The 27,753-nt window shown below is 35.4% G+C and overlaps 1 protein-coding gene across 2 annotated transcripts in view; it reads left to right on the forward strand.

The window, feature by feature from the left end:
* The window catches only part of LOC145292927 (uncharacterized), an 825,634-nt gene extending 798,213 nt beyond the window's left edge, over positions 1–27,421 (forward strand). For both annotated transcript variants that reach the window (XM_080139095.1, XM_080139094.1), the window contains exons 4-5: positions 9,954–10,130; positions 27,000–27,421. In XM_080139095.1, the coding sequence (XP_079995221.1) occupies positions 9,954–10,130; positions 27,000–27,290 (468 nt within the window). In that variant the 3' untranslated portion in view covers positions 27,291–27,421. The remainder of the gene's footprint in view (positions 1–9,953; positions 10,131–26,999) is intronic.
* Positions 27,422–27,753: the final 332 nt, after the last annotated feature.

The raw sequence follows: 27,753 nt of genomic DNA on the forward strand, positions 1-27,753 counted from the left end.
GTACATCATGTCTTAGTTAAAGAGCTACTGTATGCAGGCGATGCTGTATTTTGCCACACACTGAGGCTTATATGCAACATATAATGAACCGCTTTGCTGACTTGTGCACTACCTTTAATCTGAAGATCAGTCAGTTTAAAACAAAGGTGATGTTTTCTCCTGCACCGGGTCAGTAATATGCTGAGCCGAATACCATGGTTTTCGGTGCTAGGCTAGAGGTAGCCGATTCCTTTGTCTAACTTGGTAGTAGTCTGTCAAGGGATGTCTCTCTTGATACTGAAATTCGCAAATGAATTCAGAAGGCTGCTGTAGCTTTTGGAAAGTTAGAGAATAGAGTGTAGTTTGACCGTGGCACCACAGACGGGACAAGATGTTTACAAGATGTGTATGCTAATCACGCTGTTGTATTCATTGGAGACATAGACATTGCATTAAAAGGATATTAAATGGCTTGACAATTTCGCAAAAATGCTAGAGACGTATCTTAAGCATTAAGTGGCAAGCACAAGTACTCGGCACTGAGGTCCTTATGAGAGCATTTTGCTCTAGTATTGAGACCTTAGTAATCAGATCTCGCATGCCTTAGGTTAGCCACGTGGTTCAAATGAATGATTGTAGGCTACTGAAATATTTTTATGGGCAGCTGGGAAATAGCAAGCGTCCTCAACATAAGCCTAGGAAGAGTTTCAAGGACTGTACAAAGAACAATTTGAAAGTCTTGCAAATAAACATTGACACGTGGGAATAACTTGTGGAAGCTTGTACGTGAAATTCGTGATGCTATAGAGAAAAGAAAGCAGGTCCATAACAAGCTGAAGTTAGAGCTTCGCAAAAAGTTTAATTGGTGGTCTTCACCATGACACACATAGCTGGAAATGTAGGACTTTTGAACGAGTGCTTCTGTCAAAAACTGGCTATGTTAAACACCTTAAGTCACACAAAACTCATGTTCAGGTTAACTTGGTACCTATTAGTCCAAACCAAACAATCTGTTTGATATGCAGCAGGGTTTGCAAGTACACTGCTGGTTTGAGAAGACATATGATTGTTCATAGGAATACCCTACAACCTCCAGAGGAAGTTAACTCAGCGGAAATTGCTCAATTTGTATGTCACAACTGCTTCAAGATGTGCGAATCTGCGGCTGGACTGCTGAGTCATCTAAGATGGTATAGACCATGCGATGGGAGAACTCAATGTGACGGCGATCATGTGGAAGATGCAGCAATCATCATACATATGCATGTATATGTATATATATATATATATATATATATATATATATATATATACATACATATATGTGTGCATATATACATATATATATTGTGAATAGTAGCTTTACAAATTTTATTCATGTATAAATTTTATTTGTATATATAAATTTTATTTGTAAATATAAAATGTATTTATTTATATATATGTATATAGATATACGTATATATATAGCTCTATCTAGAGCATCACATTAACGAGAAAAATTAATCCCAATTAGGCTTTAGGTTGAGTGTTTTCTTTTCGAACGAATCGCCGGCAATATAAACAAATGAATTACATCTACTAAAAATACGATACATTTAGTACTAGCAGGGATAAAATCAGTTGTAGAAGAACAGACTCAGACTCTTGGGTCTTAGTTTCGAATTTTGCTAGATTCGGCTATGCCGATAAATCGTATAACGGCGAAACACGTGTCCGTGACTAAACATATTTTTAAAAGTATATATGAACTATATATAATATCATCATCATCATCATCATCATCATTATCATCATCATCATCATCATCATGCAGTCCGTCTTGACGATGACTAGTCGGGGCCTCAGTGCTTTATCCTTCGGCGTTGGCATAGTCCTCTTTCTGTGTGAAACATCCGGTCACAGGCACTGCATATGTGTGTGCCAGGGTTGTGTCGTCTATAGTAGTTCAGATCTAAGGCTTCTCCAATCTTTCTCTCTATTTCTTTCTTTCCGTTATGGAGACTGTTCCGCCAACCACTCTTTTTTGGGGCTTGTTCCTCCCAACTCTCGACATTGATGTTCATTGCTTTCAGGTGTCGCTTTGTTACATACGTATATCTGTACGTGATGTTGCGAAGCTAATTAAAAACCTTGGTTCGAGTAAAGCAACTGGCCCTGACGGTATTCCAATTATAGTACTCAAAAAACTTCAACCAGAACTAGCGCCCATACTTACAAAACTGTTTAAACGTTGTCTTAAGGAGAATAGTTTCCCATCTCCCTGGAAAATCTCATCAGTATGCCCTGTATTTAAGAATTCAGGTGATCGCTCATCCCCCTCTCAGTACAGGCCAATAAGTCTCCTGTGCGTCATGAGTAAGTCGCTAGAATCTGTGTTAAATACAGAAGTAATCAACCATCTCAACAAAAATAACCTTCTTAGTTACACTCAATATGATTTCCGTTCTGCTAGATCTACAGCAGATATCCTTACAGTTATATCGCATAGGATTAGCAAATCTCTCGACGGTGGCAATCTTTCAAGGGCAATTGCTCTTGACATATCTAAAGCCTTTGATAGGGTATGGCATAAAGGTTTACTTCATAAGATCGCTAGCTATGGTATAGCTGGAAAAGTCTTCTCAATTATTGAATCATTTCTTTCTGATAGGTTCATAAGAGTAGTAGTTGAGGGGCAAAAATCAGAAGCTCACAGTATTAATGCCGGTGTCCCTCAGGGATCCATCCTGGGCCCAACTCTTTTCCTGATCTACATTAATGATCTTCCAAATCATATCCTTACATCATTTGTAGACATTTATGCTGACGACACTACCATTTATGGTACCACATCTAAGACAGTAAACGACCAAGTTCTCTCCAATTCTCTCTCCTCTGATCTTGAGCACGTAGTACAATGGGGAAAGGAGTGGCTGGTTACTTTTAATGCATCTAAAACTAAGCTTCTCTCTTTACATCATCAACATTCTAATCCATATTTGTCATCAATTGAAATGAATGGCTCTCGTCTTCAGGAGGCCTCAAGTTTTGACAAGCTTCTGGGCTTGACCATTACTCCTGATCTTAAATGGAACACGTATATCAAATCTGTTGCCAAGGCCGCTGGAAAAATGGTGGGATCTTTCTATCTATCCGGTAGATATCTCACTGCTGATGCTATTCTCTATCTATATAAGAGCCAGGTACGTCCAAGGATGGAATACTGTTGCCACATCTGGGCAGGAGCTGCTAGAAAGGACTTGTCCTGCCTTGATAGAGTTCAAAATAGACTTCGTAGCCTCGTAGGAGATGTCCTTTTCTCCTCCTTGCAATCTCTATCTCACAGAAGAGATGTTGCGAGTTTGTCTCTGATGTATCGTTATTTTCATGGAAAGTGTTCAACTGAGCTTCAATCTATGGTCCCCCCTCGCCAAACTTTCACAAGAAACACTCGTCTAGCTGTAAACACTATCAATAATTTCCCCCACTCTTTATCTGTGCCTAAACCTAAACGTAGATTCCATGAACAAAGCTTCTTTCTTAGAACTGCACGCCTGTGGAATTGTCTTCCGTTTTCCTGCTTTCCGGCTGACTACAATATGGTTGTCTTTAAGTCTAAAGTAAATACGTTCTTGATGAGCCGTTCCATATAAGTTATCAAATTTACCAAATTTTCATTACTAATGATTACTATATTGTCCAATTTCTACTGTACACTCTTTAACCCTTATCCTTGAGTGGCCTCTGGGCCTTGATAATGTGGTGATTCCTATGTAAAAAAATAAATAAAAAAAAAAGATCTTTCATGCCTGAATCCACACTGTGATTCGGTTAGGATACTTTCCGCCAGTCTGGCTAGCCATGCTTGCACCACTTTAGCCATTACTTTCCCGGTAATGGTCAGTAAGAATATACCTCGGTAATTGCTGCAGTCTTTGTGATCACCTTTGTTTTTGTAGATTGGGATGATCATGACATCTTTGAATTCTTGTGGCAGCGTTTCTTGTTGCTAGCATGTTGCTATTAGTTGCTGAAGTTTTCTCGTGAGTTGTTCTCCACCGAACTTGTATACTTCAGCTGGTATGCCATCAATTCCTGGAGATTTGTTTATTTTAGTTTTATCAATTGCTTCTCTTACTTCCCCAAGAGGTGGTGTGTCATTCAGGTCCATCTGCTGGGGGAAGACTATTATGGGGCTTAAGATCTTATCGGTATTGGAGTCTACATTCAGTAAGGTGCCGAAGTACTCTTGCCATCTTTGAATTATCTGTTTTGGTTGTGTCAGTATGGTGTTTCCATCTTCTGATAAGAGGGTGCTAGTCACCTGAGCTCTAGAGCCATACACTTCCTTCAGTGATCTGAAGAAACCTGCAGAAAGCAATATATAATATAATTATGTTATGAAAGAGTAAATCTTCAACAGAGCAAAAACTTATCAAGATAAGAAAATCTCAACACTATTAAGAGGAACAAATAATAATATTAAATGAAAGATGAGGGTATATACTATTATATTATACTGCCACAGTAATGGGGAAAAGTTAAGGAGAAAATTAAGAAATAAACCTCTAAACGAAATGCTTCTCATCAAAAGAGTCAGAAGAAAAGAAAAGAACGAAAAATATATACAGGGTGGAACGATAAAAGTGTCGCCATAAAGAAAACAACACCACAGCTTTGTTTTAACTTTATTTGAAAAAAATCAATTCAGGTAACTTGATTTTGTAGTAGAGCTGACATCTATTCAATGTAGACGCCTTCAGTTTCAATCACCGTCCCGATACGGATCCGAACTGGGTATGCTTTTTCTACAAGAGCTGGATGGTGCTCTACGAATACTCGGCGGGTGGCGGCAATCAGGCTGACTTTCGTGTTGGAGGTCATGTTGGTGATGTTCTCAACGTATAACCTAACGAAGTAGTCCAGCGGGTTCAGGTCGGCGGAGGGGGGAGATTGTGAGAGAAGGGTACAAAATCGTAGCACTCCTTCTGAAGTCAAGCCTGGGTCTCTTTGGTCGGCGCCGTCCTGCTGCCACACCCAGGGTCTGCTAGCGACCACCTGATTACAACGCTTTGCAGCACATCCAGTCACACTTTGGCGTTCTTTCAAGCCGACTTCGAAGATGTGAGGTGACATGATGTGGCTCTCACTTGAAACCACACCAAAGATCATAACTGTGGCCAAAACTTTGTTTTCATCACTCTGGGCACGTCCCTGTTATTAGTGGCAATCCAACGATTCATTTTGAGGGCGTTGGCAATGGTTCTGTTATCATAACTTGGATCGTTAGAAAGCATGAGTTGTGCAGCGGCGCATCTCCGATTTCGCTCATTTAGCATTGTGTCACTTTCAAACATGATAGAAGGCTCCTATCGCTCTTGGGATTCGTACACAACTAGTAGACGGTCTGCAATAAAAAAAAGGAAACCGGTTTTCATTAAACGGAAATGGAAGCATGTCGTCTTTCCTAGGGCGAAAATCCCATCGTTCCACCCTGTACTCAAAGACCGGTGTCATTGTTTCGATCTATTTTTCCAAGCTTTTATCACCTTTTGCTCTGTTCTTTGTCTCATTTCTTTGTGCAGTAGTAACGTTTATTTTCATTTTGAGCCCTGTTTTGTGAACGGCGCCAAATAATCTACTTTATAAACTTTCTAACTGTTCCAAATCATCTTCCGTAGTTTGTATGTAAGGCCTCGAAGAAGAACAAGTGGAAAGAAATTCGACACGAGATTTTTTTCAGTTGAAAGAAAATGAATTTATTACCGGTCGTTTCCACACTAAGTCGACTAACACGTATTTTTCAAGCTAGCGACAATATAGTAAATTAGTTACTTAGTCTGCAGCTATAACCAGCTGTGTGTATACGACCGTTAAAACTTGTTGAATATAGAATTGCATTGTTTAAAATTTTTCATCGTACTGCCAAGTTGTTAAAAAGATTCTGCCGTGTCGCAACGCGCTTAAAAGTCTCTGTCACCATGGCGTGTTTCTTCTTCTTCTTCTTTTCCTCTAGCTTCATCCCGATGTCATATATATCCATTTATTTTGTTACGTCACGCTCGCACCACGGCTTGGTCATTTGCATACGTATCAGTAGATTTGTTAAAGCAATCTATTTATCTCTTTTTTCAAGTCTTGGTCATGTTCGACCTTCCCCTTTCCTTTTTGCCTGCACATTTACATCTGGTGGAATTACTATCAAGGATTATTGCCTTGTCTTCCTTTTTTCTAACATGATTAATTATGTCTCCTTGATTCAATCATATTATCAAATTGTCACACTTGATGTTCATATCACAATAATTCTGTATTATCACTCTTAACTATCCTTTCGGAAACATGCTTGTACAATTTTGAACTGCATTCCAGCCCGCTTCTCTTACATATATTGTAATAGACCTCTCTCGTAATATTGTCATTGTGCCTCTTGCACTCTGATGGAGTCTTCTACATTCTCACACAGTCAACACAAAGGACTTTCAGCGGTTTTATAAATGTGATACTGTATTATTATTATTATTATTATTATTATTATTATTATTATTATTATTATTATTTCTGGGAGTGTTCGGTAATTGTAAATGTAAACTCTGGTTTTCATAAACAAATGTATGTGAGCCGTGAATTTCGTATCAATAGAATTGGGTCATTTTTATTTATTTTTTTTTTTTTCACTACTTTGGTGAAGATGTTCGATTTATTTGTGCATAACGGAATCACGGTTTGCGAAATCATACCGGGATTATCGATTACCTTGTGATCCGCAACAATGATTAATCATTAATCGATAAGTCTTACCGTGCAACTATCTGACCTAGTTCTTGTTTCCGGCATCCGAAGAAAAAGAAAAGTACACACATTTTGGTGTTCGTAAACGTGTCGAATAGTTTCTCTTTAGTCAATTGAACCGCAAATAGTTTTAACAAGTTTACGTACATTGCACAAACTTGTTTCCTAATAGACAAACCAGACTATGTTTCTACGCGTTGATACACTTAACTTATTTGCATGCTACAGAGAGCTTCGCTACATATTTGACAACAAAATCTTGTCTTTTATCATGATATTGAGAAAGTCTTTATTTGGTAAATCTCTTTGATAGTCATGGTCTTGAATAAAACCTTACTGATATGATTTTTTTACATAGCTGGAGTCTGGTAGCCGGCAGTATTGCCCAGATAATATTAATCTCTTATTTCGAATAACGTTGTCGATAGATCTGTTTATATTAATCCTCTTTCTACATTTTTTTCATTTATCTCGTATAGTTACTCCAAGAATAGTTCTTACACATTCAATTTCAAAAACAGTGAATCTTCTCTTATACTATGGAAAAATAGTCCCTGTATCCGGTCGTCCGAACATCTTAAAACTTCGGATTACATTTTATTAAACAGTTCCTATCGTACGGCCAGATTGCTAAAAAAAAAAAAGACTTTGTCGTATCGAAAGTATCTATCTGTGTGTTTCTTTCGTTTACATATACAACGATAGGAACTATCAATACATTATAAATTATCAACTCCATAGATGTTTGATCCATATCTTTTCTTTGAGACGTTCAAATGCGAAGGTTGCTATTCCTATTCTTCTGCTAATCTCAAACGTATGAAGCCAACCGGATTCCTCTACATAAGAATATGATTGGCCGGTTAAGCCATAAATACGGACGAGTATATCATCCTGTGAGAAACTGACAGATATACAGAAATTCTTACGCTTACGTATATTACCAGCTACAACTACAAACAACCATTAAGGTTACTTAGTATATTGTCTTACTCGTTTACTCGGTACTTTTTTTTACACAGGAATCACCACTTACCAAGGCCTTGAGGCTACTGGAGGATAAGGGTTAATAGGTATACATTAGTCATTGTTATTATAGCGTAGTAAAAATAAGTAGTGGGAATTTTGTAAATTGGATTACATCAAGAACTTGTTTACGTTGGAATTGAAGACAACCATATTGTAGTCAGCTGAAAAGCAAGCAAACGGAAGAGAGTTTACACGGATGCAGTTCTACGAAAGAAGCTTTGTTCATGGAATCTACGTTTGGGTTTAGGCAAAGGTAAAGAATGTAGGAAATTATTGATAGTGGTTTTGGCCAGACGAGTGTTTTTCGTAAAAGTTCGGCGAGGAAGGGGGAATAGACTGAAGCTCAGATGAGCACTTGGCATATGCAGAATTTGAACCAGATGTAACTAGCTAACCGCTCGGCTTTGCTCGGAACATGACATCAACTGCCGGTTTCCGCCAGGCGCCGCCGATTATCAAAGCGTAACAAGTCTACTCGAGGAAAATACTGAATTTTTTTTAAATATAATTTTAAAAAATCACCAGAAAAAATATAAGAAAGAAACAACGACTTACCGTAACAATTTCTGTTTTATTCGTGTAACAAATATTTAAGTGAAAAAAATAAACAAGTATTTTTCAACCGTTCTTTTCTTTTTTTGGGGGGGGTCAAACAAAATTGAACGAAACTAATAAGAAAATCAATTTTTTGCCATATTTTTTTAACAAGGTTTAAAAAGCATCACTTTTTACTGTGTTTTTCATGGATCATTTTTTTCCATTTTCCCCCCTTTTTTGTCTTTTTTTTTTTTGTAACTAATGTAAAGTAAACATTCTTTATCATTTTTATTTTATGAACATTTTCTTATGTAGGGTGGGGCAGGGCAACCTATTTATTTAAATTAAATTAAATTAGGACACCCAGGATATTCCCTTACGAATAATAAAAAATATAATAAATTTATAACTTAAAATATTGCAGCATTAAGAATTGATTAGATAATGTTATAAATTGAACTTTAAAAAAAAGATCTGAATATTGCAATATTTTAAAGTATAAATTTATTATATTATTTTCCTAGAATACATGGTACTGGATACGACCTTAAACTATATCCAGTGGTGGGGCCCCAGCTTGTGGGCTTTGGGGAGTGTGGAGCCACTCTTTAATTACCATTGCTCCCAGGTCCAGTCTGGCTCGGAGTGGTAGTACCTGTTAAGGTTCCAACTATGAGTTAAATAGAAACCGACTTGAAAACAACAAAAATATTCTATTAAAAATTTTTCTTCCAAATTTTTGGATTCGGCATTAAATAACACGAAAAGAGTTGATATGCCGTAAAACAAAACCAATCAACCAACTAGAATATATTGTCCTTTTATCTTCCAGATTTAATAACTAGTCCTTTACTTTTCCATGTTTAAGCTTAACCATATTACTTTTCATGCTCGCATTTTTCTATTGTAATCCATGATTTTTCCAGGCTTCCAATAAATTCACTTATTATTTGTTTAATTTCAGTCTTCTTTTTTGCCCCCATAAGCACATATGTAATAACAATGTACGGCACTCGTCTGCTTTCAATTAAAATTCCTCCAATTATCTCCTTTTTATGCTTTAATTCGCTTTATTTCATTTGTTACTTCTCTTTTCGAATTAGTAGCAATAGTCGCTGAAGCGACGTGGTTGCTATGGAAGCCAGTCATAAAAAGCGTCGCTCACCTCCTTATATATTTTCACGATTTTGAACACCAGAAAATTCATCATAACTTTTGTTTTACTGAACGAAAATTGAATTTTTTTTTTCACAGTGTAGCTGAGAAGGTGATCTATAAACTGTAATAGGTGCTTGAATTTTGGTCGAAAAATGAGTGAGCGGTGAAGCTTTGAAGCAGTTCTAAATGACTAAAACTACCAATTAACCATATATTCAAACACTACCGTGTTTTAATGATATATATATATATATATATATATATATATATATATATATATATATATATATATATATATATATGAGACAACCATATATGTGTGAAAGTTAAATATATCTTTCTTCATTATCATTAATTCATTGAACATTGTTAAAATGAAAATGTATTGCCTTACAATATAATTAGATTTTTCAATATATATTTTCGTGTCTGGATTATTTTTATCGTATTTTATTTTATTCTCTTTCTTTCTTCAGAGTGCAGACTGTCTGTCTGACGCACACCCGCTTCTGGCTGATGAAGTCAATAATGATATCGTTACGGAATTCTTCTCGTCCACCCTCCAGGCCCGGCCGACCATACTTAGCAACGGATACACTGCACTGAATCTCCCCCCGCACAGAAGCATCACATCACCACAGCACCCTACTCAGGTCAGTTCAATAATTATTATTCAATTTCGAAAAGCTAATCAACAAAAGAATTGTAGATTAAGATTAGAAGTGGCTCGTCTGCGTAACACAATACCGCGGAGATGCTTCCCAGCTAACTATACCATGGTCGTTTTTAAATATAACATAAACAAGTTCTTAATAAGCCGTCGTCCTTAATAAATTAATTACTAACTCCCACCATTACTGATCATCACGGTGTTGTCTCACTTGGCATTCAAGCCAGTATTTTTTTTATCCCCATACAAATTTTTAATAAGCCATTTTTATCATGGGGATGATTTTTTACGCTTTTCTTAATAAAAGTTTGGGCTATGTCCCTTGATCACTGATTTAAACGAAGGCCGAAAATGGCTGCCGAGCTGTTTCCCTGATTAAATTATTTCTTTTTTTTAAAATAATATAATTGATGAACTGGCGTAATTTTCGGTGTACTCTCTTTTTTACCCTAACATGTAAGTACATAGTAAACATTTTTGTGAAATTTTGTTTATCAACATTTTAATATAAGTTTTAAATGTTGGCATGGAACTATAGAATCACCGAAAAAAATCCCTGTTTATATGACTCCCTCCAATGACAAATTATTTTTCTAACGTTGGGTGCTACGGATTGGAGTAAAACTTGTATCAGCATTGAAGGATTTTTCTTTTTTTCTGTTCACAGAAATACAAATTCTATGTTTTTATTCTACTCGGAAGAGTGGCGAGAAAGGAGGACACAATATAAAGATAAAAAAAAGAGATAAGTTTTAGAAGAAATGTAGTATTAGGAATACCAGCTTAATTGCTATATAGGTAGTTTTAGAAATAGAAACTTATGTAAGTATATTTTCATTTCCCATCAGCAAGTTGGCAGGGTCACAAAAGGTTAGGTTTACCAGGTATCAACCTAGAGAGTATGCACCGGAAATTAGGGGTGACATGCACCGGAAATTAGGGGTGACACAGGAATTGTTGTCGTAGGCTTCCGGTTGACGACTACATGGGCAGAGAGTGGTTTTGTGCAGAAGAAAAAATACGGGAGCTTTCGGGTCGCCGAAAACCAGGGTATATAGGCTTGCCTTGAATAAAAAGATTGAAGCTTCAAATACATCTTGTTGTTTATCGATGCATCTGTCTGCAGTGACCACTCCCCACGAGATGGAGACCAGCGACCAAGAAGACACCATCGGCTGGCCAAGGCAACCAGGTATGTACGCCTTATACATGGCACATATACGTCTCGAAGACTTTCAAGGCAAGAAGCGGTGAAAGGATAAGAACACACACACACATAACAGTGGACTGCACGTAATATACGTAAGAGCATACACACACACCCATATATGTAAGAACACAGAAACACAGACACTTAAAAGTACCCTTAGAAGTAAAAGCAAACGTAACAGAAACGTTTACTTAGTATTAAATAAATAAATAATAAATAGAAAGACGCAAAAGCATTCTTTTAACAGAAAGATGTTACGTACATACACTATTTTTACTCTTATAGTTTCTTATAGTCCATGCTTCCGGGCAACGCCGGTTAACTATGCTAGTGATACATAGTTAGTCTTAATAATAATTATTCGATTTTATGCGCTCCTCTTTAACTCCATACCTATCGCTCTTCACCACTCCTTCAGTCTCTTTCTATTTTCCACTTTCTCTTTCAACGTCTCTCCCCCTCTCTTCATTTTGCTCTCGGTCTTTTCTCCCTTTCTCTCTGTCTCTACGTCTTTTCTTTTCCTCTTTTATTGTTTTCCTCTCTCTCCGTCTTTCTCCTATCTCTTTCACTCTATCTTATCACTCTATTTTTCAACCTCTCTTTCTTTCTATCCATGTGTACTTTCAGATTTAGAACTTATTGTTGAAAGGTTAAAAAAGACTGCTGGGTATTTTTAATAGAGGTTGATGTACAAGTCATACATATCAATATCAATAATGGTTTTTTCACTCAATGAGGAATCACTCCCTGGACTTTAGCTATCTATCTCTGTCCCGAGCTATCCGCTGCCGTGTGGGACCCATGTGTTATATCAGGTCATTCCTCCATCTCGTTCTTGGACTTCCCTTTGACCTCTCATATTCACGAGGTGTCCATTCCGCTGTCCTGGTGGACCAAATGTGTTTGGATGTTTTGATGGCAGTATGTTTGTTGGCGGATCCAGATTTTTGTCTTTCTGTCTTGTAATGCCTAACATTATCCTCTCCATCTTCCTTTGTGCAACTGCCAAGATTTCACTTTGGCAAGTTCTCAACCGTATCTACCGTAGATCATCACAGGTAGTATATATTCATTGAAGATCATCCCTTTGATTGGCATATTTGCTTTTCGGATACTCATGATATTCTCCACTTTCCAAAAAAAGCTATTCTTCTCTTTATCTCAGGGAGGAAATCTCCATCTTTCGTAATTTTCTTTCTCAAGTAGATGTCACTTTCAACTTCCTCAATGGTCTTTCCATCAACAATTATTGGCAACTTGACAGCCTACTGGTTTAGCATAGACATAGACTGAAGTGTATTTGTATCAATATTGTAACATTGCAGATAGGATTCTGAATTTCAATAATAGGTCACATATGTTTCCTTGTTAGCAAAAATACGACATGCAAAATTTAAACTCTTCAGTTCGAGTATTTAGATGTATAGCTTTTATGTGAATTACTGTTGAAATAATCGTCGTATATTAGCTCTCCAAATTATCTGAGCAAGAAGATTAGTACTCTTATCGTGTGGTTGAATTAGGTTTGGTTTAAAGGGAAAAATGTCATTCAAGTACGAATATTATTAAATGACGTTTTAGGAATTTAACTTGCCTAGATTCTGTAAAAAATAACAAGAAAGAATTTAAACGAATAAAAACAAATATATTTTCAGAGAAAGGGATGTTAATTTTCATAACTAGCACAAACAATAATTTAAAAATAGTTCTGACATCTAAAGTCTGATGTAGAGGTCACTTAAGATGGCGTAGATCTGAGGAGAGAGCTTGAAAAGACACGTATTAGTTAGTTAAGAGTTGGGAGTCAGAAAGAGCAGGCCTAATTATGAAGTTGAAGAGGAGACACTGCTGAAGCCGATGAAATCAAGATCAAAAATGTTAAGTCAAAGCGTTTTAATATGCGAAATGTTGACAGGGTATGTGAATAAATGTTGTATGATATATTACTTTGTGTTGTATCATCTTTCAAAGAAACAGGTATGTGTATTTATCCAGGTTGTTATTGTCATGTTAAATGTTTATCGAACTCTTAAATGTTTAGAGACTCTGTCTATTATATAGATTGTTGTTATTTTATACACTTCTCTTATTCTTTACCAAAAAACATTTGTGTAACTATCTTTTAATGGAACATTGTCTCCTCTCGTCGTTTGAAGCCCCCTCATGTATAAGTATTTATTATCACCTCGAAATAACATGTTGATATGTCCACGTTATCGTTTCACTCCAGCTCAAGTAAAGCATTGTTCATCGTAAAAGTTATATACACCCTGTCTATCGGTGTATATACATCAACACTTATGAATCTTTAAGTTGATACCCTGTTATCAAACATAATATCACAATCACAATATATGTTGATTGTGAAATCCTTTTACGATCACGCATGTTATTGATGAAAAACTCAGCGTGTCTCATATTGAACAACGATAGGACAAAAACTGTTGGATATTGTTGAGTAAAACTTGATGGACAAGTCATGCATAGACAAAAATTTATTTGTGTCAAATATGATTGAATTGCAGTAAGGATGGTGAATTATATGAACAATTCAATGGATGGTCATTTTCGAGAGTATCACTATATTATTAGAGAGTATAACTATATTATTAGAGAGTATAACTATATTATTAGAGAACACAATCACGTTGACACACTGGTTCTCGCCAGATCATCGAGGTTAAGCAACGTTAAGTCTGGCCAGTACCAGATGAGTGACCATTTGGGAACGCGAGGCTCTGTATGTACCGCGAAGTAAAAATATCAGATCGAGAAACTGGCCCGGTCTATCCTTCTTTCGAAGGTAGATGGGCCTCTCTTAAGCCGTGGGAGGCAACTGATGTAGTGATGACGTCACTATAAAAAATACCCTTGATAACCTTGTCGAAGAATCAACTATTTCCAGCCATTAGAAAAAACGTGAAAGATTTCACCTGTGCCTATTGGCATTGCATGGAACAATAACAACAATAATTAGAGAGTATCAATATATTATTGTGGTCGTCTTCAGGGAAGATTGAGCAATATACATGGTTATAGCTTATTAGAACGGCTGTAACAGAATTGATACAAATCAAAATAAAATTGCACTTTTCATAAATAAATCATTAAGACTAGACTTAATATACTATATAATACTTTAACACAAACTATATAATAATTTAACACGCACTAAATAATAGTTTTTTCAACTGAAAATAAAACTTTAGTAAACAAAATAATAAACAATAAAAGAATGGACTAAATAAAATACAGAAAGAAATATAATCTTACACTATCTACAAATGGTGTTTCGCTGCTGAAGAAAACACCTGTGCAGGTGCAAGATTTTTGCGAGAAAGACATTCGGAAATTCATTAAATTTTTAAACTGTTTCTTCAAGTCTCTTGGGTTTATTACTGTTCTGTAAGTCAGTTTAACAAATGGCGTAAAAAAACTTAAAGCTAGATTGAATATTTGATTGAATCGGCTTCACTTGAGAAGACTTATGAAGACAAATTGCTACGAGCAGAGAAGAAAAAAAAATAGTCTACTCTATAAGTAGATAGCATTATAACTTGATTAACCATGAAAATAATCTATATATTAATACCGTAGTACCTTTAACGTACGTACGTACGTACGTACGTACATAGGTGTGTCACGGTTTCCACTTTATAAACGATTCGATCAGGAGATCCTATTTATTAAAGGAAAAGGATAGAAACTTATAACATGCTACAAAAATTAAATTAGTATATAGATACGCTAATTTAATGTTCGTAATATGTTATCTCCTTCCCTCTTCCTTTTTAATAAATAGGATCTCCCGATCACCGAAGACGATGTATAAAAAAAAATTAAAAATTTTAAAAAGTTATATCGCTCATTGGCCGTACATAAAATTAGAGCATATCTTTTTGGCTTCTGGCTATGATCCAAGGGTAGTATCTGTTCTGTCTAAATAGTATAATGATTTCCGTTCGCGCCGGAATCAATGCAATGGAAATATGTTACAGACATCTATAAGGATATTTGAGATTGATCGTGATAACTAGATATATTTTGACACTACAGTAACCAAATTACTTAGACAAATACATTTACAGTTTTAACAAAAGGGCTGCAATGATATTGTGGGGTTTCCATTTACGTTGAACATTCAAAGAATGCACAGTGGCAATATATTACATATGAAAGATGCCGCTGTGGAATTTCCACGGGTTCTGCTAATAATAATAATAATAATAATAATAATAATAATAATAATAATAATAATAATAATAAAAATTATTATTATTATTATTATTATTATTATTATTATTATTATTATTATTATTATTATTACAGTTCTGCCTATGTCACTGTTTTCGAAAACTACTGGTAATTTTATATGAATTTTTGTTATAATAAGGTGCAGCAAACTAACTATTATGGTATTTGTTCGATGCAAATTTGTTTTAAAAAGATTAATAAGGATTAGTTACCATAATGCCAAATTTATTCTATACAGTTTTTCGAGAACTACTGGTCCGACATGGCTAAGATTTTGAATAAACTTTTGTTATGATTATGTGTAGCGGACTAAGTATTATGGTATCCTTCCAATGCATAGTTAGGGATTTATACGGATTACTATTTAAGCAAAATGTAAGTATAAATTTAAACCATATTTAACCAATAATTTGACACAAAGCATTTATTCTAAGCCAATGAGTTATTAATCTAGCAATAATAATTTCGTTCCTCCCCCCCCCCAAATGATGGTGACAGTATCGGCTGACGCTACACCAAACAGTTGTGAAGGGTTGGGGAGAATGCAAAACCTGAGAAGGGGGGCATTAACTAGGCTGCCATCGGAAGAGTGCTAAAAATACTGAGACCTTGAGGTAGCTTTTTGCCACGAAAGCACCACGCAATATCAATGGTCGTTTCCAGCGTGAAATCAATGGTAAACAGCTGTTGCGATTATTGTCAATGAGTGATCGCTGATGATAGTCAGTGTGAGAACTATTGGTGAGTAGAGATAATAATTAATGGATACGACTGCGTGGTTGAAGAAGTACAATTGGAAGTAGTGCATTTTTGATATGCAAATGTCATACGTTAAAACCAGAGACGGTTCTAATATGCAAAAATCACCAAATCTTCTGGATAAAAAATAAACTCATCTCATCCAAGGAAGAAAACAAGATATAATAATAGAGAAAAATGCCAAAACAACTTTCGCCATCTTAGCACACCACATGGTGAATATCAGTACAAGAGAAAAACGAAACCAATACTCCGAAACTAAATGAAATTTACAACATGAAACACATTAATATAATACTAATAATTGTAGAAGCATTAGGTACAATCCTGATAGAACATGAAATGAAGAAATTGGAACGAAAGGAGAGGCTTATACCCTCCACGCCTATTCAGTGTGGTGCTAGTTGATGCTGCGTCACATCACGTGACCTCCTTGTTTACCTTAAATACCCTCTTCATATGAAGAGTCGAGTTTGTCTAACAACTCGCTACACTTCGACGTCTCGTCTCTGACATAAACTGTTCTCCTGTGAATTATTGTTGAAACCTGCCTTATCCCCGGAAAGGCATCTGACCACATACATACGTGGTGGCAGAGGTGGGATCCACGTATGTATGTGGTCAGATGCCTTTCCGGGGATAAGGCAGGTTTCAACAATAATTCACAGGAGAACAGTTTATGTCAGAGACGAGACGTCGAAGTGTAGCGAGTTGTTAGACAAACTCGACTCTTCATATGAAGAGGGTATTTAAGGTAAACAAGGAGGTCACGTGATGTGACGCTGACACTTTGGGGGGGCTAAATTACAATTATACAGTTTTCTTGATTACATGTGGTGTTTCTTTGTGTTTCACTTCTGTAGCAGCCTCTATATGTCAGGCTAGCGCATGTAGCTGATATGTATTAGTCTCCACATTCAAGGGTTTATCTTTGTATTTCAACCGACTTAATTATTGTTATCTATTGTATCTTCTCAGTCCTCCCTCTGCTTTCAATCTCTCTCATTCTTTCATATCCTTTTCAGTTGTCTAGCCAGCTCTGTGCATTTGTTCCGTTTCTCCGTCTCTTTGATATTCACTCTGTGGTCTGCTGGAACGGGAAATCACCACTCTGACAGGACTTTTCCTTCTTGTTAACTATTATGCCATCCGGTCTTCTTGCTTGGATGGGTGTTTTTGTTTGTACCACTATGTCCAAGATGATTTTGTGTGTTATGGTTTTCAATTACTGTTGCCGGTTTATGCTTGGTGTTCAAGATGAAGTTGTTTGCATATTCACTCGTGCACTACCTTCTCCACTTGATTGTGTCTATTTTTATATTACTTTTAGTTAGTTTACTGCATTCGTTTATTATGTGGTTTATTGTTTCTTATCTTTGTACACAAAGTCTGCATTTACTGTTTCCTTGTGTCTTGTTAGTTTTTGCTTTGATGGATGGTTCTAATCGTGTTATCTTGTGCGGCTGTTATTAGGGAATCGGGTTCTCTGTTTAGGTTTCAATTTTGTAGCCATGTCCAAGTGTTCTCGTTAATCTCATATTTTGTCATCCTTATCAACCTCCCACGTAGCTGTTTCTCTTTTCATTTTTCTTCGCTCTTCTTATCTCTTGCCTTCCTGTTTTCTGTCTTGTTCATTTTTTCACTGCCTACTGCTGCGGTAATTACTTATTCTGTGTTCTGTATTATGTATTTTTCTAATTCCATTTTCGTGTCATTCACAGTCTCCTATACAAACCACTCATCATCATCATCATTATTATTATTATTATTATTATTATTATTATTATTATTATTTTCTGAACTTCCTCTGGCGGATCTCGTTGCATGCGTAATAATAAATGTCGATAGGAGAACGATATTATTCTGTAGTCTTGGCACCTCTTTGTGTTGCATTTTCGCATGGTGTCCGCCATGTCAATTTTATTTAAAAAGCTGTCCATATTTTGCCTCCGGATACTAAATAAATAAGGACTCTGCTGCCTCCGAACTGTAAAGGTAAGTGTGCCAGGTATAAGTTTCACGCTGAGTGAAGCCTTTTCGCCACAAGCCAAAGGGACATTTGGACACGGCATAAAGAGATACATGAACCGTTGACTCTTTGATCCATCTTAATGGTCTTGCACGCGTTTAAGAAAACAACGGGTTGCTTATTGTATTTGCCTCGGGCTTACACAGCTTTGGTAGTACATATAACTTCAATCCTACGTAAAGGTTGAGTAGAAACAATGGCTGTGGTTTATATAACTGAGTACTTGCTTGATCCTATATTTACCGGATATTTTTTTTATAGGTATTGTATTAAACATCGAAAAATTTGGAGGTGAGAATTGATAATTTATATTAATCTTACTGTCATTCTCGTCTTGTTATTATTCATAAAAAGTATAAACTTCGACATTCTTCAGGATAATCTTTTCGAACTTTGTAATTTTTATGTCGTACTTTGAAATCCATATGAACTTTCAAACTGAACTCATTTAATAATTGGGGTGTGATTATTCTGTAACTTGAGGGTTCAATTATTTCTATAGAGCATTTTAACACAGTCATCTTCTATAATATAAATCTCACCTGTCTGTTTAAATGTGTGTAGGTATGTATGTATGTATGTATGTATGTATGTATGTTCCGCAAAAACTTTCGACAGAAGGGACGGATTTTCACGAGATCATGATCATTTGAAGCTCGAACCTTTGGACGACAAATATCGAAAAATTGGCGTAAAACATTAATTTGTTCACTCTCAGCTAGGCACTTTTCTACAGGGAGGAGTCGCTTGTTTCGCCGATATCTTCGAAAATCATCGCCTCTTTTCGATTGTCTAGCCTTAATTTAAACCTACGTCACCTCAGGTTTAACGATGAAAGCAGCAGCTAACGCGTCACGTTTTTTTTTTTTGTTTTGTTTTATTTCGGGGGGGGTCACTTTCTTTTTCTCCTTCGCCGTACGGGTTCGAGCCTGCCGCATCACTTTTTTTTTTGCGCTCGAAATTTTATTTTTTCTCTCAACCAACACTCTTACACACACCTCCCCTTTTTTCCACTTTCGCGTCACTTGTTCGATCCTGCCTGCCAACTACAACATTTTTTTTGCTCAACACACACCTACAAACACCCGGGTAACGCCGGACACCCAGGCTAGTAGGAACATAAGTACACTTTACCCAAATACTTTCAAAACGAGTCCTTTCATGCCAAGGACGGATGAGAGGATTATGTGTAATTGATTGGGTTGGAAAATAGGTTGGCAAAATTAAGTGTTTGATGTAGTTTTATCTGAGTATCTTCTTGCTCTGTGTAACTAAAACCAAACGTAACTTCCATGAACAAAGTTTCTTTTCCAAAACATTACATCTGTTAAACGCAATATCGTAGAACTGCTTTCCCGCTAAGTAAAATATTGTGGTGTTCAAGTCTAATGTTGACAAATACTTGTTGGACCGTTCTCTTAAATAATCAAATTCTGTCCATAATTTCAAACTATTTCATTGTATTGGTCATCATTCAAAATAAAAAATTTTACTTCCAGCACCCGTATTAGTCACATAACCATAAGAATAGAAATAGGAAGAGAAAATAAGGACATCTCTAGCGACTGCTCAGAAAAGAAGACTGTCGGCCTAATATACAGCTTTTCCTATTCTTTCTTGGTCAGAAAAATCACTCATTGTAAATAAAGCTGAGGGACAGATCAGAAGAAGCGAGAGTTACGAGGCTGCGTAAAACGTGTCAACGATACGTTTTCTACTCTCCTTAAAAAAATCTACGTATTGTACTTATATAAATTTAATTGACATTTTTAGGGGGAGAACGGCGATAAGTTCTACTCTCACTGCGAGAAGCTGCCATCTTCAGTACATAACTATTAATGATCGTCTTAGCTCGATTCAACGTTGCATTCAATAAGAATTTAAAAGAAAAGCTGTCGTAGTTCGAGCTGTACTCAATCATATTTCTTAAATGTAAGCTTAATATTTTAGTATGTGTAATACGAGCCAATAACTTATTGTGAAGCAAGGTTGGGCAATGCCACCCACGCATCTGCTTGTTGCCTTTGAACTTTTTGTGATACATGCAGAAAACTAAATTGTCGTATTGATTATAATAACATTAATGTTCACAAATTGTATTCATAACTTGGTAGCTGCATGTCCTCCCTGTACGCGCTTATTGTGATCCTTCTAGGTCGATAGAAGGCCACTCAGTAAATAAGCGCTTTTCATGCCTAAAACATGATAAACTTGAACTGATGGAAGTAGTGGTGATTTAATCAACTTGATATTTGCTCCAAATCACTAACAAATGACGTGGAGACAGAGAAAGAGCAATCCAACACAGACGCCCCCGTTCTTTTAGCCGGGTGTTTTGTCCGGAAGAAATTGAATGTTAGAATCGTTGGAATTCGAATAATAAGTTGGCAAGCTCATTGTAAGTTAAATACAATTTATTCACAATCGAAGCATTAATTATTTACAGAATGACATTCATGTATCAAGCGAAGCCGTCATATTGTCCACGGTTCCTATTGGAACTCTTCAGTGTTTCTAAAAATCTATAAAGGGCGATAACTCTTTCTTTCTTTATTAGAGTTATTTCTCCTTTGATCGCTATAACACCTTCCTTTTTTAATATGATGCTTGTAGCATGTTTGTATGTGGGTCTATTTGTAGAGTTGAAGTTGGTTTGCACCTTCGTTGCGTCCTTCGTCTTGGATCTTTCTTGCGAAGCTTGCTTTGTTTACAGGTAATTAAAATGTGTCTAGCGAAATGTTTGATGTAATGATTATGCTATTTAATTATCTCTTTCGAAGGTATGAATGACGAAACTGATTTACATGTCTGACCCAAATAGATGATTGTACATCCATATCATAGATTACATTACCAGAACGACGTACTATGTGACAATGTGTCCATGTTTCTTTACCATTTTGGTAGTCTTTTGCCAATACAGGTTTTGCTGGTAGGAATTTACGTAGTTTTGTTCCATGATGGCGATTGAATTGGTTTTCCATCGTCCGGTTTCTCTTGGGAAGATTATTTAATAATTGAAGCATCCATTGGTAAACGTATTTTTCTGTTCATCAGTACTTCAGCAGGAGACTTTTCATTTGAGCCATTTGGATTTGGAGTAGCTCTGTAGCTACTTAGAAATATTTCTATGATCTATTGAGTAGTTCCTTCTCCTTTATAACTTCAAAAGTGCTATCTTAAACGTGTCGACAAAATGTTCGTCTTGGTCATTTGATTGTGGGTGGAAAGCTAGAGATCTGAGATGATCAACACTGTTTTGTTTACAGAATTCATACAATTCTGTTGAGGTAAATGCAGTACTATTATCAGAAACTAAGATTTCAGGAACACCCAATCTGATGAAAATTTCTTATAGTTTTTTAGATTCATTTAATTTACTATATTTCATCTGGAAGGCTTCTGACCACTTAGTGTAAGCAGCAACCAACATTAAGTAATGTTGTCTATTAATTGATCCTGTAAACTTCATGTGTAATCGTGATCAAGGCATTTCTGGGGTGGGCCATACATGTAATATTGTTTTCCGAGGAGACTTCGCAACCAGTTGACATTTGGCATAACTTTTTACAAGTTCCTCTAACTGCCTGTCTATGTGTGGACAATACACATAGTCACGTGCCAAGACTTTCATCCAATTAATTCCTTGATGTCCATAGTGGATTTGCTTGAGAACTCTGTCCTGGAGTTTGAATGGGACAACAACACATTCTCCAAAGAGAAGTGTTCCATTGATCTCAGATAAGGAATACTTTGAAAAAAAAATGGTTGAAGTTGTTGGTCAGTGCATGTTTTGGCCAGCTTGTGAGAAGAAAATGTCGAACTTTCTGTAATATCGGATTTGTGACTGTAACCTCCTGGATCATCTCTGAAGTGACCGATAGCGATCCCACTGTGGATACAAGTGTAGAGACCACTTCAGGCTCCACAGATATATTGTGTCTTCCATTACTTTTTGATGAGAAGAGATGAGTATGGATTACGCATGCTTAGCCAATTTTGCTGCCTGGTTCGTACTTTATAGAAAAGTCGTAATCTAAAAGCAAAATTGCTTATCTTTGTTAACGGTTGTCTGTATAAACTGGAATTTCTTTTCCTGAACCCCAAAATACTTACTAAGGGTTTGTGTCATCAGAGAAAAATGATGGTCACATAGCATTTGTGAAATTTCTTTACCGCGTAGATAATTGCTAGGGCCAAATTAAGAAAGAAGCCCTAGCAATTATCTACGCGGTAAAGAAACTTGTTGCTTATCTCAAGAAGTATGTATTTTCTTCAGGCTTCAAAATTTACGTTGGAAGTGGCAAAAATTGAATTCAATGTGGCTTTTTAGATATGTGCTGGCATTTTCCTGTGGTTTTTGCCTCTTGGCTGTGCAGTATTCATCTTGGAAGTGTTGCGGTTATTTTTTGGAAACCGATGGGCGTTGTTGTTGCGCTATTGTTGTCTCGTTTTAGATCAATTACTTGCTAACATTAGACGGTCAGAATTTATACAGTTATTTCATTGTCTTTTTCAACCATATACAGTAGACATGTGCGATGTTAGCATCTTCTGGAGATTGTAACCCTGCGAGGAAATGAGGCATTTGAATTGATCCTCTTTCAGCGATTTCAGCCGAAAATTTTCGCATTGTAGATTAACAATTCAATCATATTTGACAAAATCGGCCGTAGCATTTTTCTTTCATTTCAAACAATTGTAATAGATATTAAATAAATATGCTGACTCACCAAAATATCCGATAAGTGAGCTATCATTATTCATTTCAATGTGAAATCTCCTGATTTTTTCGGAAGGATGTAATTTAAATATCTTTCACGTACTGCTGCATCCACCTTACAACTTCGTCCATGGATGCGAACTCGTGTTGAAACGTATCCTTCTATCGGCCATAGCAAGCAGTAAAGGTCTGCGTTAAATCCGGATTGAATGAAAAATCCGTTATTGTGCTATGCTATGTTGTCTAGTGAAATTGATTTCGTTGTTTCTATTAATTGTTTTTGAAATTGTGCCGTCAACTTTTCAATTAAATTGTTTTGAGTTTTTAAAAATTCTTCCTGCTGGTTTCGCAATATTTTGTCCAATAATTTCGGATCCATAGCGTAAAAGTTCCGATGTGTTTCTTTTCGCTTATGCACAAGCTTTTTCTTTTCGTTTCTTTACAAAAATTATTTTCGTGTATCAACAAAAAAATTGTTGTGAATAGAGTACCTTTACTTTGTGTGTACACACAAAATTATTGTGGAAAAAGTATCTTTTTCGTGTGTTCACAAAAGTTATTGTGGAAAAAGTATCTTTTTAATGTGTTCACAAAAGTTATTGTGGAAAAAGTATCTTTTTAATGTGTTCACAAAAGTTATTGTAGAAAAAGTATCTTTTTCGTGTGTTCACAAAAGTTATTGGTGAAAAAGTATCTTTTTAATGTGTTCACAAAATTATTGTGGAAAAAGTATCTTTTTAATGTGTTCACAAAAGTTATTGTGGAAAAAGTATCTTTTTCGTGTGTTCACAAAAGTTATTGGTGAAAAAGTATCTTTTTAATGTGTTCACAAAATTATTGTTGAAAAAGTATCTTTTTCGTGTGTTCACAAAAGTTATTGTGGAAAAAGTATCTTTTTAATGTGTTCACAAAATTATTGTGGAAAAAGTATCTTTTTAATGTGTTCACAAAAGTTATTGTGGAAAAAGTATCTTTTTCGTGTGCTCACAAAAGTTATTGTGGAAAAAGTATCTTTTTAATGTGTTCACAAAAGTTATTGTGGAAAAAGTATCTTTTTAATGTGTTCACAAAAGTTATTGTGGAAAAAGTATCTTTTTCGTGTGTTCACAAAAGTTATTGTGGAAAAAGTATCTTTTTAATGTGTTCACAAAAGTTATTGTGGAAAAAGTATCTTTTTAATGTGTTCACAAAAGTTATTGTGGAAAAAGTATCTTTTTCGTGTGCTCACAAAAGTTATTGTGGAAAAAGTATCTTTTTAATGTGTTCACAAAAGTTATTGGTGAAAAAGTATCTTTTTAATGTGTTCACAAAATTATTGTGGAAAAAGTATCTTTTTAATGTGTTCACAAAATTATTGTGGAAAAAGTATCTTTTTCGTGTGTTCACAAAAGTTATTGTGGAAAAAGTATCTTTTTAATGTGTTCACAAAAGTTATTGTGGAAAAAGTATCTTTTTAATGTGTTCACAAAATTTATTGTGGAAAAAGTATCTTTTTCGTGTGTTCACAAAATTATTGTGGAAAAAGTATCTTTTTCGTGTGTTCACAAAATTATTGTGGAAAAAGTATCTTTTTCGTATGTTCACAAAATTATTGTGGAAAAAGTATCTTTTTCGTGTGTTCACAAAAGTTATTGGTGAAAAAGTATCTTTTTCGTATGTTCACAAAATTTATTGTGGAAAAAGTATCTTTTTAATGTGTTCACAAAAGTTATTGGTGAAAAAGTATCTTTTTAATGTGTTCACAAAATTATTGTGGAAAAAGTATCTTTTTAATGTGTTCACAAAATTATTGTGGAAAAAGTATCTTTTTCGTGTGTTCACAAAAGTTATTGTGGAAAAAGTATTTTTCCGTACGTTCACAAATAATTATTGTAGAAAAAGTATCTTTTTCGCGTGTTCACAAAAACATTGTTGATCAAAAGATTTTTTCCGTTTGTGCTGAAAAGAAATTCTCCAACGTAGTTTTTTCTTTTTTCTTTCTTTCTTACATTAGCATCATCTGGGTGTTTTCTTGTGGAGGTTTGGTATTTAATCCAATCTCATCCATTGCTTACAAGGTTCGAGTCTCGGCTTATCCTAATCACATATTCCACTTATCTAATGATTTTCTTACTTCCAGGAAAAGGGGACAGCCTTTTCTTGTAACAAACTTAATAACTGTCCAACTTTCTGCTGCTCAAATAAATGCTGCCGTTGTTTTCTTCTTAAAAGAGGTTTGTTATTCATTCCGTACTCATTATTTTATTAGGGGTACAAAGCAACAACCAATCCCCTAACCGTACTTGCTAGTATATATGACGAATAAATATATACTACATTGCCCTTCCTCCAAAGGAGGGGGCAATACTTGGGAGAATGATCTAAAAATAACAGAATAATTTCTGACATTTTGGGCTTCCGTAGAATCCACACTCAGACAATTTTTCGTTTGTTGTGATTGAGCAAAGCGAGAATCTCTTGCTTTTCGGGGCTATATATATATATTTTTTTTTGTCCGGAGAAATAAAATGTTAGAATCGTTAGAATTACTATTAATAATTATACAAACTCGTTATAAATTTAATACAATTTATTCACAGCAGAAACATTAAATATTTTAGAACGATATTCACGTGCCAAGTGAAGCTGCTTTACTTTTCACGGTTTCTATTGGAACTCTCTGGTCTTTCTAAAGATCTATAAAGGGCGATAAATCTTTCTTTCTTTATTGATTAGAGTTTATTCACCTTTGATCACTATAGCACCATATGATGTTACATCCGTTTGTATTATATTTCCAGAGCCTACTAACTTAACCCAGTTACACAAAAGGTGAACACGGCTGAACACTTAGCGCTATCCATTTTTTTCAACTAATTTTTAATTAATTTTTTCAACTAATTCTTAATGAACTAGTTAATTTCTATGTTCAAAATTCTGCAAGAACTCCATGACTGCTGAATAACATGCATGGATAAGCAGAGAGCTTTTCTACGTGAAATTTACAACTGATCACCTACTTTTACAGATCAGAATTAAAATCGCTGAACTTTGACGATCTCACTGGAACTGGTGTGTTAGCGTGATTGTGTCGTATATACATTTGCATTTTGATTAATAGACTCGATTAATTACAACTACGAAGAACACGGACTATAAATGTTCAGACAAATCACAAACTAATTAGGTATGGTGCTCTTCAAGCTGTAGTTTTCCCCTATGGGAATACTGATGTACTGAGAAAGTGGGTGTATAATATATCATTTAACTGGCTTATCTATATTATATTTCCCATAGTTTGCCTTCTGTCTGTCTATCTGTTCGTCTATTCCACTTTTTCTCGTAAACTGCTGGGCAGATCCGACTGAAATGTTCTTAATGAAATTTATCTTAATGTTTTTTATGCTATTTGATGACACAATATTTATCCTAATATTTTTAGTCTATTTGATGACACAACATTTATCCCAATGTTTTTTATACTATTTGATGACACAATGTTTATCCTAATGTTTTTTATTTATCCTAATGTTTTTTATGCTATTTAATGACACAATATTTATCTTAATGTTTTTATTCTATTTGATGACACAACATTTATCCTAATGTTTTTTATGCTATTTGATGACACAACATTTATCTTAATGTTTTTTATGCTGTTTGATGACACAATATTTATCCTAATGCTTTTTATGCTATTTGATGACACAATATTTATCCTAATGTTTTTTGTGCTATTTGATGACACAACATTTATCCTAATGTTTTTTATTTTATTTTGTTTTTTGCTATCTGATGACACAACATTTATCCCAATGTTTTTTATTTTATTTTGTTTTTATGCTATCTGATGACACAACATTTATCCCAATGTTTTTTTTTTCAATTATATTTGCAGGATCTTCTTGAAACGCTGAACATGCATCAGCACCACGGCCAGCTGATGGCTGCAGCTCGGCGAAAACAGAAGCGCCACCAAGAGGCGCTGACCCGCCACGCAGAGAAAGTCAAAACCTCCAACGCTCCGGACCCGCTCATTCAGATGCACGCACACGCGCCGTGCAGCTTTTCGATGCCAAAGAAGACGCCGGTGCCAACGTCGTCATCGTCGGCGTCGTCGTCGCCCTCGCTCTCCTCCTCCTCGTCGCCGTCATCATCATCTTCCACGTCTTCGCAACAACAGCAATGACTTTGACGCCTGCAAATACCTACAAACAATCCCAATTGCAACCAACAATGAATTACAAGAAAAATATGATTCTGAAGCACCATACATAAAATCTAGACAACCAATACTTATAAGAGGAAATACACAGTCAAGACCAGATTATTTTCTGAAAAATCTGGTCTTTATTTTCTATTTCTAGTAATAATAATAATAATAATAATAATAATAATAATAATAATAATAATAATAATGATAATAATAATAATAATAATGATAATAATAATAATAATAATAATATGCAAAGACATATATTTATGTAAATCAACAGTTTATAAATAGGTTATTTATATATGTGTGTGTGTGTGTTTGAATGTATATGGTTACATCATTGGTAAAATTGTAGACAAAGATTTGCTGCAATGCTTGGTGAATGAGCTATTTGTACAATATCTGCTATGTCTTGTTCGTCAAGTGATTCAAGACG

This window comes from Euprymna scolopes, chromosome 14 (assembly GCF_053919585.1).
Source record: "Euprymna scolopes isolate OS-2025 chromosome 14, ASM5391958v1, whole genome shotgun sequence".
Lineage (NCBI taxonomy): Eukaryota > Metazoa > Mollusca > Cephalopoda > Sepiida > Sepiolidae > Euprymna > Euprymna scolopes.